Source organism: Anoplophora glabripennis, unplaced genomic scaffold, assembly GCF_000390285.2.
Source record: "Anoplophora glabripennis isolate ALB-LARVAE unplaced genomic scaffold, Agla_2.0 scaffold12, whole genome shotgun sequence".
Lineage (NCBI taxonomy): Eukaryota > Metazoa > Arthropoda > Insecta > Coleoptera > Cerambycidae > Anoplophora > Anoplophora glabripennis.
In genome coordinates this window covers 2,753,879-2,776,617 of record NW_019416512.1, presented here as the reverse complement: position 1 = coordinate 2,776,617, position 22,739 = coordinate 2,753,879, and the positions used below count along the sequence as shown (strand labels likewise).

The 22,739-nt window shown below is 32.6% G+C and overlaps 1 protein-coding gene across 2 annotated transcripts in view; it reads right to left on the bottom strand.

Moving 5' to 3' along the window:
• LOC108903369 (dnaJ homolog subfamily B member 6-A) overlaps positions 1 to 22,739 on the bottom strand; it is an 83,743-nt gene that overhangs the window by 4,571 nt on the left and 56,433 nt on the right. The window contains exons 4-5 of one of the 2 annotated variants that reach the window (XM_018705523.2): positions 19,435 to 19,548; positions 900 to 1,076 (exon numbers count right to left, since the gene is read on the bottom strand). In XM_018705523.2, the coding sequence (XP_018561039.1) occupies positions 900 to 1,076; positions 19,435 to 19,548 (291 nt within the window). The remainder of the gene's footprint in view (positions 1 to 899; positions 1,077 to 19,434; positions 19,549 to 22,739) is intronic. The other variant, XM_018705532.2, reaches the window with a different exon arrangement.

The following is a 22,739-nucleotide window of genomic DNA, read 5'->3' as shown; positions in this document are numbered from 1 at the left end:
TGACAACAAGAAAATAATGTAGTTTTGAAACTTATATCTGAATGTTTTCACAATAATATCACTGTAAATTAACAATATTTCCAAAAACGCATAATTCAGTAAAAAATTACCCATTTCAGATTTTTCTCATTCTCTAAATTGCATCAAATTTTAATCTCTAAGATGAATCATATTTTAGGAGCATTAGACTAAATAAATTTGATGAGAAAGTACTGTTTATGATTTGCAATAACTTTCGCAAGAATGTTTGATTAAAAGTTTCTGAACTTTATAAAACATTGTTTCATTATCAAATAAATCAATTTTTTTATGATAATTGCATCAAATTTGTAGGTATAGGAAATGTGTTGGTGATGACAATGATGATTAATAATTACATATTTACGCGAAAATTATTAGCACTGGTTTCTGCCCTGCATATCTAGAAATAAAAAAAATGCATAAGAAAAAATTTAAATGAACCCATTATTTTTATGATAAAACAAAAATTGGAGTTAGTCACCCAAAAAAAATATTTGATTAGTTGTGAGAATATTCCCATTTATGTAAATGCAATTAATTTGATCACTGACAAAAAGTGACATCTATATAAAAATACTTGTATAACAAATTTCATTTAAATTGAATGAAGCTTTTGAGAATTATTTTGAAAAAAAGTTATTTTTTGGCAACCTTGCCGCCCTTTTAGTGGTTAAACAAAGATAGAGTATGTTTAATTATTTCTTCCATTTTGACGCTATGAATTCGTGGTACTTCTATGTACATGAAATATTAGGACACCCTGTATATAATGTTAGTAATAGTAAAATTATAACCTACGAATGTTTCATATTAAGAAAAAAGGCAAAATTTAACTATTAAGACAAAAATGTATCAAGTATTTTTAACATGTGACTCACCACTCAAGAGATCAAATACAGAAGCACCAAAGAATTCTCTGAATACGTCTTCTGGATCCCTAAAGGTAAAGAATCCAAAACCACCAAGATCAAAATCATCTTCATCTCTTCTTCGTCTGCTATTTCCATTTAATAGACCTTCTTTACCATACTGATCATACATGCGTTTTTTCTTATCTGCAAAGACATAGAAGATATAAAAATAGATATTTGCTGCAAATTAATGTTATTTTTAAACAGGAAATTTTTTTAAAATCCTGATTTGCTAAATCAGACAACTTGAAAGCATAAATACATTAGCATAATTGATAAATATTGATTTCATATTATTGAAATTATATGACATCTTTGTTTTAATTATAAGCCATACCATACTGCTACCATATTTGTATGACATATGTTACATTGTTTAAAACCGACTATTCAAGAGTAAAAATTTATATTTTCGATGTATGCAACACATTAAAATTATAGTTTTCAATACGGAGTGAAGTATGTATCTATGAGTTTGAGGTGTTTAATTAATTGTCTTATAACAAATGAAAATAAAGTCAAGTTCTAAATATGCAAAATCTAATCAAAAGTGAAAGTTCACAAAGAATAACATACGAGTACATGTACAGTGCTATCCAAAAAGTTTGCACCATATGGGAAAAAAACTTTATGTATAAATTTAATAAATTCGATTAGCAGTTGTATCTGCATGCCGTCAAATCAAAATAGCCCTCATCGAACTTCATAAAACGTTTGTTATATACGAGGGGTAGACGAAAATTGCAAATTGACCCAAGAGTAAAGTACACTTATTTTCACTAGGGGAAAATGTGTCAAAGAAGAGTTATTTCGCTCTAAAAGATTAGCCCAAATATAAAGTTTCAGTTCATTATGTTGAAAAAGCGATTCCTGACAATCTTGCAACTTTCCCTCGTACCTACCTACCATAATTCGAGCAAACACATCCATCACTAAGGTCATGTTTTTTAGTACGCTTCTACAAGAAAAACATTATAATTCCTGAAAACAAGTTGAATCAGGAACTAATAAAGCCATTATAAAAAATGGTGTAGAAAATAAGAACAAATTTGGTGCAAACTTTAATTTATAATTTCAGTGTTAATGATAAATTTATCAAAATGAAATGTTATTCAAAAAAAGTATCGTCTACAATGGTTCACCTAAAAGTAAGGTTGCTTTGTAAAATAACAATTGCTTCCACCTTATAGCAACCACGGTTAATATTTTCTGAACGAATGAACTGTAACTGTTACTTTAAGAAATGGTGTATATGAGGTTTATCATTTTACTTAGTTTTTATATTATTCTTGAATATAAAATAAAGTTTGCACCAAATTTGTTCTTATTTTCTACACCATTTTTTATAACGGCCTTATTAGTTCCTGATTCAACTTGTTTTCAGGAATTATAAATAGAAATAAATAAAAAAATAAAAATTCAGAAATTTAAAAAGGTATTTTAACCTTCGGCCGATTTGTAGTTTTCGTCTGCCCCTCGTATATAACACACGTTTTACGATGAGGTACGATGGGCGCTATTTTGATTTGACGACATGTAGAGACAACAGGCAATCGAAGGAATTTATTAAATTAATCCATAAAGTTCTTTCCCATATAGTGTAAACTTTTCGCATAGCGCTGTATAGTAGCGCCTTCTAGATGGGCTTGTAAGTTTATATTTGTGACCCCGTTGGTAATCCATGACCCAGTCGGATTTCATTTGAAAGTGATTTTTCGAAAAATCATGACAGATTTTTTATTAAAATCTGGCATCATTTTATAATGCAGATTATTTTTTTATACAGGTTTAAAATTTTAATTTTACGATTAGGTACGATGGGCGCTATTTTGATTTGACGACATGTAGAGACAACAGGCAATCGAAGAAATTTATTAAATTTATCCATAAAGTTGTTTCCCATATAGTGTAAACTTTTTGGATAGCGCTGTATAGTAGCCTTCTACATGGGCCTTGTAAGTTTATATTTGTGACCCAGCTGGTAATCCATGACCCAGTCGGATTTCATTTGAAGGTGATTTTTCGAAAAATCATGTCAGAGATTTTTTATTAAAATCTGGCATCATTTTATAATGCAGAATATTTTTTTATACAGGTTTAAAATTTTAATTGTATCTATTAACTTTCTATTTAAAAATCTAGGAGACAGGGTACATAAATGTATGAATATGAAAATATTGTCAATTACTGACTATAATAGTAAATAATAGTCTGCTTATTTATAATTATAACCAGCAGCATCAGTAATTGACCGATTTTTTATTCCAGGTATTATTAACTTTTCATCTAGGCATTTCAATGCCTCCTACACTTTTAAACAAAAAGAGAAAATTAAAATTTTAAGTCTATATAAGAAAACTGTTTTGCATTATAAATTGGTGAAATCTGAGATACTAGAGTTTTAAATGGCATTACTTAACTTAAGTGGCCAGATTTCTAGTAAATATATTTTTAAAATATTATCTGAAAAATATCTTAAAAAACAATAATGGATAATCGTTGTTGGTTCAAACAAGTACCTATGCGAAAAAAAAACACATTGGAATCGTGCTTTCTCGTAGCTATTTTTGAATTTCTAGTGTTGTATTAACTACTCTCACCGTAACAATTGACCTTAAGAAAACTTAACGAAATAAAATACATTTCCGATTATTTACTACTTTTAACCTTAGTTGGCAGCTAGTTTTCTCTTTTGTGTTTAATTTCGCCAGCTGTTACTAAAATAAAAATACATTCAATAATAACATAGTTTTAGTCAAATCATATCTATTTTTCCCGAATATTGCAAAAAACGGTAAAATTCTAATCTAAAAAATATTCCCCTGTAATTCTCCACCTGATGATAACGAAATCATCGACCATCAAATATAAAATCTTGTTTTTGGCAAAATGAGAAGTTTATGTTTGGGTGATTTTTAGTTATCTTTTGATATGTGAAATTTTAAGTGGTTCGTTTTCCTGGAAAATATTAAATATTTTTGATAGAGTCAAAAAATCGTTTATAAACAATATAAACATAAACATCTTACATTTTTGGATTTCTTTTCCAATATAAATTCAATTAATTTGGAATTGTATCGTTTATCGCCTCAATAAATATAAAATTGTGCTAACTTGAATATATGAAATGTATAATTAAATAAAAAGGTTGCTGATAGATAAATTCAATTAATTTGGGATTGTATCGGTTATCGCTTCAATAAATACATATAAAATTGAGTTAACCCGAATATGTATTCTATAATTAAAAAAATAGGTTGCTATCTACAAATACAAAACAAGTTTCCGATACCACCTGATATAATATTCGCAAGAGAGATACTTTTTGCGACTATACAACAATATACAGAGTCTGACACTTACAATTCCCCCCAAGTTTCAATCTCTTTCAATTTTTCTGATATCAAGAATCAATCAAGAAGTTTAATTTGAAAAAAAAAACGGTAATTATAATGAAATTGATTTTTCCGGGCTATTTTCTCTTTAACACGCTGTATGAATATTTAAAATGCAATTAAAAGATGTTTAATTTGATATTTGGGTCAATTAACTTTCCTTCCCAGGTTTATTTGAAAAGCTATACTACAATATATAAACACTTCCTTTAGGCCATTTTTGCTAGATAATAAAAAAAACTTAATAAATATGTTTAACTTGCATAGTAAATTTATTCTATCAAACGAAATAATGAAATAACTATTCATTGCAACAAATAATTGCATCATGACTTATCCCAGCCAAAATTCCATCCAAAACACAAGTACATATCTCAAAAAGCGGATGACTTATTAAAGGTAATGATACATCTATACAACATCAGGCATAAATTATAAATGTAGCCAATATCTGTTAATAGAGTCTAACATCAAGACGATACTTAGGTGTACTGGTGTACTGAAATATGTATGTGCAAAAATTGCATATACGAGGTCTATTCAGGTAATAACTGAACTTTTTGAATTACGCGCTAATGTAGGTATTCAATGATATGCGGTTGGCAGCATTGCGTTGCGCATAACCTCTTCTGCAACAATATGTTCTTGGATTGTTGATATCTCATTTACTTTTCATGAAATTGTTATTTGAGTGCAACGTAAAATTTTGCGTGAAATTGGAGAAAACTTTTCCGGAAACGTTTCATCTTTTGAAACAAGCTTACGGAGATGATGCTCTGTATCGTACGGAATGTTACGAATGGTTTTCACGAAGATGGTCCTCGACCAGGAAGGCCTTCGATTTCAATTGATGACTGAAATATTGAACATGCATCGAGTTGCCGCAAAATTTGTACCTCGTTTGATGATCGAACAGAAAGAAAATCATGTGGACGATTTCGGCAACTCCTTGAACAATCGAATGACGATGAAACATTCATTCAAAAGATCATAAAGGGAAACGAAAGCTAAGTTTACAGATACGACATTGAAACAAAAGTTCAATCATTACAATGGATTGGCAAAGGATCTCCACGCCCCAAGAAAGCACGTCAGTCTCGATCTAATGTCAAAGTCATGGTCACTGTTTTTTTTTCCGATTTTAATGGAATTGCGGATTTTCAATTCTTGCCTTAAGGTGAAACAGTGAACCATGTGTACTATTAAGGCATTTTACAACGGTCACGTGAAAAAATCAGCAAAAAGAGACCAGAGTTGTAGCGACACAACTCATGGTTATTGCACTATGAAAATGCGCCTGCACACTCAGCTTTGTCAATTCGTCAGTTTTGTGCCAAAAATCAGATTACTGTCCTCCCTCACCCTGCGCGTATTTCTTATTTCCGAAATTAAAATTAATGCTGAAAGAACGCCGTCTTCAGACTATTGATGACATCAAAGCAAATTCGTCACAAACTTTAAAGGCCCAGTACTTTGAAAGAGACAAGGGCCAGTAATGTATACAATTACACTATACTTAGAACTAAAGTACCCTGGAAAGGTGGAGCCTAGTATGGTTTACAGATGGCTCCAAAATGACCAGAGGGACGGGTGCAGGAATATATGGACTCAGACCCAGATGGAGTGCAAGCTACAGTCTGGGGGAGTTCCCTACTGTATTCCAAGCAGAAATCTTCGCGATAATGGCGTGTCTGGCAGAGAATGTACGTAGAGGTTATAGACGTAAACTCATATATATATTCTCTGATAGTCAAGCTGCAATTAAAGCTTTAGCCGCACACAAGGTAAGTTCAAAACTGGTGTGGGACTGTTTACAAATGCTGACTGAACTGGCCACCAACAATACAGTCAGACTGTGTTGGGTGCCAGGGCACAAAGGCATTTGTGGAAATGAGAAAGCGGATGAACTTGCTAGGAAGGGATCCGAGACAGAGTTCATTGGCCCGGAGCCCTTCTGTGGCACATCTCCCAGTGTGGTCAGACGGGCTCTGGGCAAATGGACTGACAGAACATAGGAAATACTGGACTTCAAGGCCAGGACATAGACATTCTAAGGAGCTCATGGAGTATCCTTCGAAGGAAAGAGCGAATGATTTACTGAGCTTGAACAGAATCCGGCTCAGGGAGTGACAGGACTCATAACGGGACACTGTAACTTTAGGAAATATCTACATAAGCTAAAGCTTGTAGACAGTCCGGTCTGCCGAGGATGTGAATCGGCGGATGAAACTTCTCTGCATATCCTGGGCGAGTGCCCGGGATTCGCACGTAGCAGAATTTCGCTCCTTGGGAGACCCTACTTGGAACCCAAGGAACTGAGAGAAGTGTCAGCAAGGAAGCTTTTGGACTTTGTAAAAAGGACAAATCTACTTGCTGAATCGGACTAGTAGTGGGACGCACAATAGGCCTAATCAGGCTGCAGTGCTATGGGACTTATTAGGACCAACCACTAGAAGTAGAAGAAGAAGAAGTAGAAAGTGCCTTTTAATACTTCGGGCAAATGCCACTCTCGACATTAAATTAAGCATTTTAATCCTTTGTCTATATATCTCATATATTGTTAAACTTTATGTTTCGTATTATTTAATATGACATCTCATCACAAACGCATCTATACAGCAAAATTGACAGCTGGATTAGTTAAAAGGATTAAGTTATGAAAATAATTTCCAAGATAATTTAAACAATAAAAATCATTTAAAGCCGGGAATCCATAATGTGATTAAACGATAAGAAAGTGACGTGTTAAAGTGGATATATTAAAGATGGAAGTGAATATAATTATTGTTAAATTTCTGGGAGGTACCTTGCGTGTGAGCTTTTAATTTGTAGATGGAATAATTTGATAAAAATAAGGCTAATTAGATTAATAGAACACCAGGCGTACATTATGACTAACAACCTGGCGCTTGATGGGTCGAACTACAGCCAAATATTTCACCAAAATACCCGACACCTAAAAGTAGGATGAGGAAATTAAGAATTTACCAGCCGGAATAATTTTTTATAATGCGCGTCTAATGTTACTTGATGTACAATTCCATTGAGTTTAAAGTTGAAAAAATAGACGGAAATATAAAAATAAGTTACTTGGCTAAATTTCAATTAAAACGAAACCTTCAACTTAAAAATAAATCGAGCTGTTGAAAATATTACTATACAAAATGACGCCTGGTTAAATATGGCAAATATTTGCTAAATTTGGACGTACTTCTAAACTCCATTGGTGTAATTATATGACACGGGGTTAATGAAATGCTGTTGGGCATCGAGCCAGAGCACGCGATTATGATATAACTTGATACAGAATCAGTGCAGAATGGAATTCTAGCCATTTGCCAGAGTCACATTAAGTTCACCAGTATCTTAAATTATATTTAAGCATTAAAATAAATGTTTATAAATATACTGTGACGTTCCCGAAACGGTAAAATTAGTTAATCAATTCCTGAACAACATAATAAATCAGAGACATGTTCCCGCCAAAACTTTCGCGGCACCCAAATATCAGATATCTACTATTTTGGCGATTCAAACATAAACTTAATGTTCTAAATTATTTAGGTATCTGTCCGACTCAATGTAGTGCGTGGGATTTTACAGTACTGTAATTGGGGAATTTTTTGGAGCAAATGAGTAAATAAAATATTTGTAAAAAATGTAGAGAAAGGTTAATCATCCATGATGCTATGAATATGATGACACATGCAGCACGTGGGCACATGAAACAAGGAGACAATAAAGTTCGTAATTTAATTATCATTTTCTGCCAACAGTATTGTCTATGCAAATGTTGTACAAGTGAAGGTAAGAAATAAGGGAAAATAAAATATATTTAGTTCGGTCAAATCCAGTGTTGACTTCTTTAAATATCAATATCAATTTAATGCGATTGTTTAAAATAAAAATGGCTTTAATTAAAGACGTAGTGTAATCCCGTACCAAGTAAAGCCATTTTCATATGAAGCTATTAGTTTTAAATGAAAAGTGTCCCTAGATATTTTTTTATGTCTTTTACAGTTTTATGATAAATTCAATTTTTTTATTATAAAATAAAGTACAAGATGAAACATATCAAACAAATTTTTCATTTCGATATCTTTTTTGAAAATAGTTTTAAGAGTAGGAAAATCATATATAAGTATATCGAAGAAAACATATTTGGAAAAACGTTTGTAAAAAAATCGTATTTATTTTCAAAAGTATTATACATTCGTGTTCAACGGTTAAATCTGACTCATGTATTTATAATACATTCTGCTATCCATCAGTATCAATTATGATGAAATGTTCTATCCAAAAATGTTTTTAGGTAACCACAAACACTTTCCTTGTGTAATTTCAACAGCTTTGTAACCAAATTATTCAACTTTCTATAACCTTTAACATCTAGGATTGATTTGGAAAGAGACGTGTCGCCAAATACATAATAGAGGTCCTTGAGAAAAACTTTGACCACTCATTTATTTATTTCGTTAGAACAAAAAAAAAGTCTTTTTTTTTTTCTTAAAACTTTTCCTAGGGGCTATATATGATCACTCAAAGAATGAACGTGAAACGTTTGAAGAAAAGAGAACACGTTATAGCAACAAAAATAAGAATTTAGATATTATATTTTCTGAAATATTTCTGAGGATATTTGACGCAGACTGATGAAATTTTGTTAAGTGATTTATTTAATTAAAAGTAAAAATTTGCTACATCGACTTATAAATACGTCAACCAGTGGCGAAATTACGGAGGGTCAGCACTAATAAGAGGCTCAGAATTTTAATTCTACAAAAAAAATCTATTCTATTCGAGTTCTGGTTTCTAATTTTTAATTAGCTTAATACCGAGTTACCTAAACTGAAAATAACTCTAAAATAATTTGGTCTACAAAATCAGCTTACGGGACTTTTTCGTTTGAAATACAACTTAAAAAATGACGTAAATCTAAAAAATCATTGACGTAAAAATTTTGATATAGAGACTGTGCCTAAAAGGGTTTTTTTACACCGCTCCACCAGATACCTACCTTAGTTCAAAGTTGCTCCGTTTGGACGGTATACTGCCCTGAAGTAGCGGTTTTGAAATCGTTTTATTTTTTTATAAATTTAAAACGCCTTTTATGAGATTTTGCTAAAAAATTGACACCGCTCTATGTATAGGACAATATCAAAATTATTCCATTGGCGTAGAACTTGGGTTTTTTAGTAATTACACCTTCCATAATTCTACGCCAATGGAAAAAGTTTAAATAAATTTAGATTAAGTAGATTATTTACTACAAAAAATGAAAAATGAATACGCTTATGCAGACGAAAATCCGCACACAGTGAAAATTAGATATTTTCAACGCGAATTTAAAATTAATTTGTGAGCAGGAACAATTGGAAATTTTATTGTTGGTCCTGTCATTTTACCACAGTTAAGAGATTAACGGGAGAAATTTATTTGGAACATCTACAAAATACGTTATCAGCCTTGTTAGAAGATGAGCCTCTACAACTTCGGAGAGATATGTAGTTTATGTATGATGGAACTCCATCACATTTTTCATTACCTGTTCGTAACCACTTAAATCAACAGTACCCAAACAAATGGATGGGTAGAGGTAATGACGCTCCTGTAAATTGGCCACCACGTTCTCCCGATTTAAATCCATTGGATTATTTTTTATGGGGTCATCTTAAGTCCATGCTTTAGATAACATCGGTAGAAAACGAGGAGCAACTATGGCAACGTCTTCACGATGCAACAAATATTCTTAGAGGCGATGAAGAAATTATGCAGAGTACATTTCAATTTTCTTCGTCGTGTAAATCTTTCTATGTGTGTAAATGGTGGCCATTTTGAACAGCTACTATGACATTTTTATTTATTTGCTTTCGTTAATTAAATATTTGTGTCAAAATTGCTACCAATGGTTAAAATTACAAATTTCGAATAAACCATGAGAGTAACCAAGTCTTATTAAGAATAGCTTTTTTTGTAGTAAATAATTTACTTAATCTAAATTTTATACTTAAAATTCTATTGGCGTGGAATTATAACACACTTTCCATAATTACTAAAAATACCCAAGTTTTACGCCAATGGATTGATATTACTCATAATTTTGATATGGGGTTTATTATCCTATAGAGCGGTGTCAACTTACCAAATTTTAACAGAATCGCATAAGGCGATTTAAATTTATAAAAAAATAACGGCTTCGAAATTGCAATTTCAGATCGGTATACCGCCCAAACGGAGTAACTTTGAACTATGGTTGACTAAATCGGCTTATTTCGAACCGCAGTGTATCTGGTGGAGCATTGTAAAGACCTTCTAGGGACACCCTGTTTTTGAGAATTGTGCCTCTAAAAAATCAAAAACTATGCTTATGATTTGTTTAACACATTACGTTGTATTTAAAATAGTATCTTCAACAACAAAATATTCCAACAAACTACTTTTGTAGAAAGAATTGTTTTAGAGCTATGTATTTTCGATTTACTTAACTGTGTGGTAAGCTCAACTTAAATTAAAAAGAATAAATAAGAACTCCGATATGATGGGCGCGAGCATTTCTCGGCCTGACTTCCTATTCTGGTCCAGGTTCGATCCCTGGCGTCGGCACTGGCAATGTCGTTGGGTAATGGGTGTTTGTTGGCGTTTTTTCAAGTGTAGCCCCCTTCCGCACAGCCTTTGTCTTTGGATTTGGGGGCTGTCTCATTTCTGTGGCGTGCTTTTATATATTTAACACAAAATGGAACAGATCTTTTTTCTTAGAATTGGTACTTATAAATTGGAAATTGAAAAGTACTATTCCTGTTTGTAGACTACTCAGTAGCATCGAAATTCTGAGAGTCTTATTTGTACTGATCCGCCACATCTCCACCACTGGTATTTGTAAACTAACTTAGTGTTTATCTAACATGTTTCAGAAAGTTATATTTTTTCTAATTTCAATACCTTGTATTTTGAAAACGAAGCGTTTTACGACCCACGTTCATATGAAACTTTTTGCATAAAATAATTTGCTCTATTACCTGGCGAAGTTTCCCAATGATACAGATCAATAGCAATTATTATAATCAAATATTACCTACATGATTTTAACTATTACTAAAATCAGATTCACTTTGAATCAGATTAATTTTCATAACCAATATCTAGATACCCCAATGTTAACCCGAATCATGAACATAAACCCTTGAAACTCAAAGACTGACTAAAATCCGGAGGTTTGGTAGCTCTACTCATGGTACACACGCAAATAAAAACTATCCTTTGCAATTACGAATTGAAAAATTTCAAAGCTCCTAGGAATCAAGAAAAAATGTTGCATATTTTTTTACTGTTTGTTTTGATGAGAAGAGTAAGTCGTGAAAGTTTGTTGCGACGTTATTAGTTACACTCTGTATATAATAGTAACAAAATGTTCCTGGTTATTCGTCACTATGATGGATTCTTCGAAGACGGTATCTCACTGGGTGTATGTATTTCTTAACGACGCTTAATACTCATTTTAAAGCTGACAAAGATGCATCCATATGTCCAAGATGTTAAATGCAGCTACCAAATGGTCTCTACATACAGGGTGTTAAAAAAGAGTGTAAAATATTTCAGGAGGTAATAGTATGAACCAAAATAAGCAGAAAAGTCTTAATAAACATGGGTCCGCAAAGTAACGGTTGCGGAGATATGGACCACTATTCGTTTTTCAAACATTTTATTTTATTAGGAATAAACCGACAAAGGAAGCTTTTAACAAACAAAAAACAAAGTTACAGAAGATGTTCAAAGTGCCCTCCGTCCATTTCCAAGCAGGCACGACATCTTCGTCTCAACGATATTCGAACTCTTTCGAAAACACCCTCCTTGGTTTGGATTTCTTGACACTTTTGATTAATCCGTAGCTGCAGCTCTTCCAGGCTATTTACAGGAGTACCATACACTAATGTCTTCAAATATCCCCAAACAAAGAAATCTAGAGGGTTCAGATCAGGCGATCTTGGAGGCCATAAAACAGGTCCGGCCCTTCCTACCCATCTATGTGGAAAAGTTTGGTGTAAATGCTCTCTAACGGCCATGGAAAAATGAGCTGGAGCACCATCATGCTGGAACCACATTTGTTGCCTCTGATTCAAAGGAATGTCTTCCAAAAACTCATACAGTGTGTTCTGCAGAAAGTTGAGGTAAGCAGCGCCTGTTAATCGGTTTGGTAAAACAACAGGACCTAGAAACCTGTCACCTACAATACCCATCCAAATGTTTAATGAAAAACGTGCCTGATGTCCAGATTCTATTAGAGCATGAGGATTTTCGTCGGCCCAAATATGCGTATTGTGAAAATTAAACACTCCATTTCTTGTGAACCCGGCCTCATCAGTAAAAAGAATGTTTGCAAGAAAACGAGGGTCTTCAGCATCATGACGTAGAAACCAGCGGCAAAAAACCAAACGTGCTTGATGATCATTTATTGGATTTAAGGCCTGTACTCGTTGCACATGGTATGGATAAAGCAGTTGCTCGTGAAGGATTCTCCAAACAAGAGGACCACTAATTCCTACCTCGGCTGATATTCTCCGCACACTCGTACCTGGATTCTGCTCTACCAGTGCTAGAATTTCTTCTTCTGCTCTAGGAGTGGATACCGACCTTGGTCTTCCGGATAAATGGCACTGTTTGCTCAAGGAACCGGTATCACGCAATCTTTGGTGAATTCTTCCAAACATGCGTTGTGAAGGAATCTGGCGATTTGGATAAGCGTCAACATAAAGACGTCGCGCTTCGGTGGCGTTCCCATTAGCACGACCATACATGAAATGCATGTCTGTTAATTCTGCGTTAGAGTAACCAGCCATAGCGAAAGAAAACTTGTGCACTGAGAACAACTGTCAAATACGTACTGTTTATTTCACTAAACATCAACCAACTATTATAAGAAAATACACAACGATTTTGCAAAATAAAAAAAGGGGCAAAAAACATAAAACATTCCATATCTCCGCAACCGTTACTTTGCGGACCCATGTTTATTGAGACTTTTCTGTTTATTTTGGTTCATACTATTTACCTCCTTAAATATTTTACACTCTTTTTTTAACACCCTGTATATGGCAAAATAGGTTTCGGTAAATTTACTTCACTTCTTCCACTTTTTACCTTTTGGACAACAAAACATGGAACGATACAACATTTTTTATGTATTAGTTACTTAGGTTAGCACCGACGCCGACGATTTGCCATTTCAAAATAAGGAATAATAAAATTGCACCGGAATGCGATGACACTGACACAAGCAATGAATTTTAATTTATGTGGACAGTTTATAGTACCTATAATGTGGCATTTAATTTTGGCAATGAAATTCATATAGTAAATCATTATGACACTAAAACTTTTATGTTTCTGTGTACACTCGAATGCTGTCAGGACAATATAAAAGTAGTAAATTGGAGAGAATGCGAAAAGTTTCCGTAAATGACCTCATTTTTTTTGGACATGATAGTTCTAAATTTCTCGAAAGTATGTCAAAAGGAGTATTTTTACAGTAGAGTATCCTTGACTGTCTTCAATTATTTATGGTTATGAATATGGACGTATTTTCCTTCTGTTATAGTTTTTTGAGAGCAATAAAATAAATGAAAATACTGAGCTAGTCATTTAAACGACAATGATTTCAAATAGGACTAGTTAACTATAATAGGACTAGAACATGATTACTATTCGACTGGGAATTAAATTCCTTTCTTTTATTTTTCACCTCCATTGATTTATAATGCACAGGACGATACACTTACGAGGAAACACGCCTTTGTAACTGCAAAACACAGTATGCACTGCAAGTTGTCACGGTGAACGCCTTGGGTGTCCAATGCGGTTAATTGTAAGAAAGTGACGCAGGGTCTTCTTGGAATTTTATCTCTACAAATATCGTACGAACTGTACATTTTTTAATATTAGCATTTGGACTTTTACTTTAGTTTAGAATTTAGACTAAATGAATTCATTTTTAAAATTAATTTGAATTACCTTTATAATAAAATTAAAAATATTTTCTAAAGTAATATCATGCTGCCTCGTTTAAATGTAAACGTGCCTATTTTTCGAAAAGTAATAACTCTATTCCCAAAATATAAATAAAATTCTAAAATATCAGTATTTAAAAAAATAAATAACTTAACCACATAGCCACCAAGCTTATTAGATGCCATTATATTTATATCTAATATTTGACAATATCGAGAAAGGTAGTTAATATTACAAGTTAAACTAAAGCAAATTAAACGCTATTTATTTGTAAATTTGGCACTTAACTTTTGCCAGCAACTAATTACCGTTAATGACGTTATTCTGTTCCTACAATATAAATAACAGATTGTGTCACATCGATTTAATTATCTGTCTGTTTTTTAGTACAAAGTGCACTAATGCATTTATCTGCTATGTTTTTATAGAATATAAAAAATACGCTCACAGAAGATAATGATGATGCAGACACTAAGCAATAGACATTTTTCCCAGCTTATCTGTTTCAATATTTTCCTTAAGTAAACTCAATGCTCAGTTGAGGAAATCTAATTAATAATAAACAAATCCTATTACTTCATCAAGCAAATAGTTACAATGTCCAATAATTAAGTGTTAATAAGAAGATAAATGTAAATAGATAGGGAAGTTATATTCTTCATTTATTAGTAGATACATATATTTGCACTCTGCGGATTAAAAGTTAAATTAAGTATCTCCTTTGTATTGGAGAACTGAATCTTTTAATTCCGAGTGTGAAGTTCTCCAGGGATCAAAAGGCACTTTATTTCTGAGATATACAAGCTTTTTTCATATCCAGTGGCTTAAAATATCAAAATTAATGTTATAATTAAAAAAAATACATAATCCCTTTCTAGATGTAAGATTTGTGACTAAATTATACATTATGTAAAACCCAGGTACTGGTTCAGGTTACTGTAGTGACATTACACGCATAAAGAAATGATAAACAATATACGAGTATGTACTTTAACTGGTGATTTTGTAATATACATAATAAAGGACATTTAGTAGTGTCCACTTTCTATTAATAAAATTAAAGAAAATTACCAATTTAGGAAAATTTCATTCAAATACGAGTATTTGATATAAAATCATCTGCACTGAAGCATACGATGAAAGTTTACGCAACTTTTTTTTAATTCATTAGTACGTACGTGCACTTCAGCTAAAGATGTTGGAATATACTGGTAACAAAGACTGCAATTTATCTGAGCAAAGGCTGCCGTTTTCCGCGACTGGGTGGCTAAGTGGGGAAATTATTTAAAAGACTAAACTTGACTATAGTCTAGAGCAGCAAATTCACTTTGCTTCGAGGCTCCCCGCATGTGTGTTTTTTATATAACGTAGGCTAGAGATAACTGGATTCTGGAATAATTTGGAAGGTAGCTCAGTATACTGAGCTACAGCACTTAGGCCCCATTGGACCCCTTGTGCACCCTCCCAGCGAGCGAGCTCTCCTGAGTCGTCTACCAACCTATCAAGGAGAAAAAGGTGATGACGTTGCTCAGGGGGGATCTCCCTGATGTAGGCCATAGAAGGCCACCGTTCTCCTAGTACAGATTCTCTCGTTGACGAGACACCAGTGTACTCACAGAGTACATGGAAAACTGTCTCGTTTTCCTGCTCACAACCTCTACAGAGAGGTGTTTCTTCATATATTGTAGAGGTGTTTCCTTAGCCAACAGTGTCCGGTCTGAATACCTGTCACTAGGCGAAGACTTACTCTGGACATAGCCAAGTATTTTTTGGCTGTATCATTGCTATGAACTCCTTAGCAAATTGACAACTGTTTATTTCATCCCACCGTGTTCTATACTCTTTGCGGGTGTTTTCTTTAATAATTTCAAAGTGCTGACAGTGAGAGTAAACTGAAGGGACCGTATCCGAATATAGTACAACCCGATGACCTCCTAGCCTAGCTTGTCAGCTTCTTTATTGCCATTGCCCCTTATTTGCCTACGGGAAATTTATTTAGCAGCTTGGTTATACCACTTACATCCATAGCCCACTGATATCGGATATCGGGATCTAGAATAGATCCCACATCCTGTACCTTTTTTCCCTTTTGATCCTCAATGATGAGTACTGGGTAGGGTTTGTCAAACACAAACTGAGGAGAAATGCTATCAGTGTCTGCCTGCAGAAGAGGCATATTCCTTACGGCCTAATTCCATAGGCGACACCTCACTTCTCCGCATCCTACATTTGGTGTAATATCAACGTTCTTGAAGCGAAGCATAGTTGTCAGAGCCACCTTCTTTAGATAAATATCTAAGTAGAGATAACTTACAGGAATGATTAAAAAAAATGTTTTCGCATGTTTTGTAAGTACTGAAAAACCTATCAATTAATTTATTTTTTACCAAGAATCAAGAAAAGGAGGGCTATCTCTAGAACCTATTCTAAACATGTAATATAACTTATCTAAACATGTAATATAACTTATCTGCACAACTGTTCAACAACAAAATAGCTTAGTGGTGGTTAGGTAACGGGACTGACAAAATGTCGTATCTTTATCTTCTTAAATATGTTTCACGCAACGGGACAAAAAAATACAGGGTTATTGGTTATAAATGTTACCATACCTTATCGTGGGGCTAATGGGCGTATGTTTAAACGTCTAGTTAAAAAATAATTGAGGTTATTTATTTTTTGCTATGCTGACTTATGGACTTTGATACCATTGATTTGTGGAATGAGTAATGTCCGTTTTTTTTCAAATTTAAGATATTTTCTTTTTAACTCTAGTCATTATCAATAGTAATAGCCTCTTCCGTAGAAATCCTCCAGTTTTGACTCGAAAAACTAATTCAACTTATTCCCGTTGTTAAAAGAAAAATCGCGTAAGGAGTTGACAAAGAGCGGACGAGGTGAAAATCAGAAGGCGCGACATCAGGAGAGTAAGGCGGGTTGGGCAGAACCTTTCAATTCAACTCCCGAATGGCCATTTTGGTCAAATTGGCGATATGTGGACGCGCAAAAGAATGTCGTATCGCCGATCAGATCTTTTTTATTTAATAGCCGCGTGGAATCGTCGTAGATGTTGGACATAGAGTTCTGCGTTAACGGTTTGATTGTGTTTCATTGTTTGGTAAGAGTTTGTAATGAAGAATCCCTTTCCAATCCCACCAAACGCATAATATTATCTTTCGATGATGAAGTTCTGGTCCTGTTAGTGGAGTTGCTTGTTTTTTGAGGCTTAACCATTCCTTTCGCTGTTCCAAGTTCCTTCAGACACCATTTTTCATCACCATACGATGAAGAAAACCTTCCTTAAGACACTTATTGTTTGACTTATTATTGATTTTTCGTCCAAAACATGGCTCAAGCGCCGAGCCTTTGAACTTTTCCCATCGAATGTGGGTGGTTTACTGTTTTCTGATAACATAGGTACCATCTCGAGCTAATTCTTTTGTTGATCGTCTTGGATCGTCTAGCAAAAACCAACGACAGGCCGTTCGTTCAATCATCGCATCATATACGGCACAAATTTCACGAGCAGCTTTATTGAGCAACTTTAGCGTTTTCCTCGTCTCGATTAAAAACAAAATGAATTAAGTGCCGAAAATGAGCTTGACATTCCAAATCAAATTAATGAAAATTCACAAAAATTAAGTCTAATGAAATAACCACAAACACAATCTGATAGAGCAATTAGTCCTCTTTCGAATGATGTTGTGTCAATTTGACAATGTGTTTAATTTTCATATGAATTTTTAAATTTGAAAAAAAAACGGACATTACTTACCCAGCCCATTAATTAAAATGTAAATTTGAGTTAAATATGTCTTAGTTATTCATTAGAATTGCTCAAAATCTTCATTCTTCCGTATTTTTTATGACAACACGCCTCCTTTCTTTGATAATTTCTTCTGTTTACTTAGTGAAAATGTTTTATTCAAATTACATACAACAGTAGTACTTTGTTACTGTAACATGAGAACAAAATTTAATTTTTGTGTTCTAGCATTTTATTTGACCTTTTCAAATATAGGAATAAAAAATTTTGTATGACTATAAGCATTACTAATAAAAAATGCTGTTTCCTAGACTGAAAGCAAGAGTGAACCCAATAATCCAGAAAGTGAAAAAAATATACTACTTAACCAAGGGACTAAAGTGTAAAAGCCACTTTACTCCTGAGGTGTGTGAATATACACCATTTTTTGTAGTTCGTGTCACTTTTATTTCCTCAGGGATTTTTATTTTTAATTCCTCCAACAAAAATAAATGAAGTTATTATTAATATAATTCATTAATGTAATTACTTTGTGAATTCACAGTGTGATAAAAAAAATCAGAGGAAGCTGTGTAATATGTCTATTAAAATATGCTTTTTGATAAAGCTACCAAAAAAATAATTCAGTAACGTAGTTTTGGGAGTTTTCTAATTTGTTTGGCACAACTTTTATTATATATATTTAAAAAAACGAGTAGGAGTATTTCCTTCTTCTAGTACTTGGAATACCATGCTAGTAATTTTGCATTTTAATTAGCAATGTCGTAGAGATTAGCGTATTTAGCCTCTTTCTTAAAGACTATGATTTTTTTATACATCTCTCTTTTCGTTCTTCGTTAAACATTCAAGGCAATGGTAAATCTCCGAAACGGTGCATTAGACGACTTATAGGATGATGAAAATTCCAATTAACAATATAAGAAATATAGCCAACAATTTTTAAATTGAAAAAAAAAGAAAAAATATGGTGTTGTCTAAAAACACATTCGTTGTACTTAATTACTATACACGACATACATTGAACATTATAACATGCAAACTTATATATTTAAACATCTTACACCAAATTTTTTTTAAATGTAAAACAGTTTTAAGAATACGAAAAACCAAAAATAATAAAACTTACTGAATTAACAAGATAATGTTCGCTATTGAAAAAAGGAAAAAGTCGTATAATAATGTTAAAATTTGAATAAAAAATTATTAAAATAAAACTTTTTAAGATAAATATGTCAATAGCAAAGTCAAAAATTGTAGCGGATTAGTGTTAGGGCAATTTCAAGCTAACAGTTAGTGAGTTTAGTTTTCCTGCACACCAAATTCAAAACAATGCTTATACCGAAAAAGCGCTGTGAGAAGGGATTGTGACTGTCAAAGTAACTTCTGTGGGACCTCGTCGACCTTGCGGAACTGCTCCTGTTACATCGATTGTCGTATATTTTTCTTTTTGTATCTGCATGCAAAATTAAGGTTACAAGATTATTTTTCGTGACAAATTAAAATAGAGAATAAAAAAATGTGTTAAATGGTGTTTTAAATATTCGTGATCTGATAACCATGAAAATAAACTAGCTTAATTATTTACTTCACCATTTTCCTTTTATGAAATTAAGACATTATTGTATAGTAATAGTCACACAAACTTAAATCTAACAATTAACTAAAGCTAAAATACTCTGTTAGAGAATAAAATCTTAAAAATTCGTTTAACCCTTAAACACTGTTTCCGTCGTGCTATGACTTACTAATTGTGGTAAATTATTGTATATTTTGAATTCTAGATTTAGTTGTGTCGCCAGTTATTTTTGATCAAGCAGAAGGTTCATGTAACTTATTCTTTCGTGTTATGTTTACATTATGATACAGGGCGGACCTAGAAATAAATTTGGGAGGGGGCTTTTCTACGGTTCATATCTAAAAAGAGTAAAAAAAGGTTACGCAGTCAAAGAAAACTGAGAAACATTTTTAAGCAGAAAATTTTTAACCTGTATTAGTTCATTCTTTTTGATCTTTTGTTTGGCACATTTAGTTATAACAGGAATCACATTGCTTAAAAACAATGTAACAAACAAGTAAAAGTCGCTTCAAAGAGCAAATTCTAGTCGATGTTTTTTCGGTTCGCAAATACATCTGTAATCTTATCCACATTAGTTAAATATCGTGATGCGCTATGGTATACCTCAGCCAAGTTTTCAGTTTAGAAGCTTATGAGTTTAGAATTTCAGGATAGGGCTGTTTGGTTTCATAATATTGTGGGGATATGGAGTTCTTGGAGTTTTATTTGTACCAAAAAAAATCAGTACGATTGGTGGTGGGGGGAGGTGCGATTAAGTAGTTTTCGAGATTTTCAATCTCAACTGTGCCATCTTTGCTCATACAAATTTCTCTTTCTTCAAAGATGCACAGTTTTTACAGATAAATATGGTACTATACAGGATGTTCAGTAAATGGTAGGTGATTTCTCGGATTCGAGTAACGCAAAAATAACGGTAACTTTTATAATATCTTATTTTATTTGGGCCTATAGATTTATTATATTTAAAGATGAGAGTTAAAAACCTAGCTTTCGTAATAATTTTTATGCTTTTCATTAAATTTGGATAATATTATCTGAAGCTATTTCCAATAAAGTATTAATTTACTAAGCAGTCTCGACTCCCAAGAAAATTTATAGGCTTCTTTTTTTTAGTTATATCGACTTTCATAAGATCGATTCAACGAACCGTTTTCGAAATTCAACTAAGACACCATACTATTTTTGACATATCTTAACGGTAATAAATATATTAATACAAAGTTATTTATGCAGCAAAATAATTACATAATATTAAATGCTATTTGACATTGTGTGTTTATTTTGTTATATAATGAACCAATAGACCTGTTTAGTAGTGACGTCACATATGCCAAAACCATATTAGATACATGCCATCACATGGCAGCTCTTGCCATCTTTGCTCACACCAATTTGTCTACTATAGACATGGCCAGCAAATGGAAAAACCAAAAAAGTAATACAGAAAAGCAACCACTAACCGCTAATGATGAGTGCGATGACATATCAACAAGATCTCACCTGCGTATGAGACTATTCTCTCCCAGCATGCGCATTAGAAATAATGCGGCTAATGTTAAATTTTTACTTTATTTAAATTTAGGAATATACTTTTATATCGTTTTTTGTAAGTTTTAAGCACATAAGTGTGTATTTTACGAAACGCTTGTTGGTTATTCTTAAATACTTCTAAATCCTCGTAAAAATAAATTTATAGTATCTATGTAAATAGTACACAAGGGTCAGATTCGGTCTGTACAATTTCAACTATGACAATTTGTTGCGGGTTGCCTAAATATGTGACGTCGCACTAAAAGAGTCTATTGTTTTCATTTTAATTACTTTAAGGTATGTTGGAAATAGTATGGTATCTTTATCGTTAAAATACGTTTACCTTGAAAACGATTGGTTGCATTAATAACAAATAAGTATACATTTTTCATTTAAAAAAATATGAAAGTTTTAAAAACGGCTACAAAAATTAAAAAAAAGGTTAAACGTTTTGGGTGTCAAGGGAGCTTTACTTTCGAACCCCCAAAGCAGCAATCGGTAAATTGAACACATTAGTAGAAATATACGTATAGCTTCAAAGAACATAGATTTTATCCAAGAACTACCCAAATATAATGAGAAACAAAAAACTTACAACTGAAACCTCGAAAAAGAATTGTTTTCGAATATGAATCTATAAATGTGCGACTATAAGATTTTTTGTTAATACGTGACAGAATCATTATTAAAGCTTGTCCATTTGTTTAAGATACTACCTACATAAAATTGTGGAAAATCCCAGAAAAAGATAAAACATTAATTTCATTTAATATTATTTAAATAATGCCAAAAATCATTACATTAAGTAACTATTATTCAACTATATTTCTTAGTACATAATTGGGTAGTAAGTAATTCTCTGAATTATATAAAAATAACATTTACGCCTACTAAATACTACTTGTTAGTACAATGTTATTAATATTACACGAAAATAATTATTTCCGATGGTGTGTTCTTATTCAATATAATTCCACAACTTTGTGTTTTGTTTTAGAGAATGAATCCTGCATGATCTTAAGGACAAAAACTGTTTATGAAGATCCTTCTTCCTTTTTCGTAATACAGGGTGGTTCACTTAAAACTTTTAATATTTTTCACATATATTTTGATATAAAACTACTTTTTATGATAACTCCCCAAATTTTTGTTTTTATGAAAATACACAGTATGTTTATCTCTGAGACACATTTTATTCTCTGAACTTTTTGCAACCACATTGGTTGAAACCTTTTGTATGTTTCCTATTACCTATTTTTCATGATACGCAGTTCATCGAAAAACGGAACTTTATAAAATAGTCATTCTCTAATAGACTAAATTGCCCTGCTCTGCAGCAATGTGAAGTTAACATCGAACTTTAGATAATCGAATTTTTCTTTAATGCTAATTGTACCTGTTTGTACCACTGTTATTTTGTGTACTAAAGGGGTGCATTAAAGAAAAATTTGATTATCTAAAGTTCGATGTTAACTTCACACAGCTCATAGAAGATCAGGGAAATAAACATTTTCACTCTTGATTTCTTGAATATACCT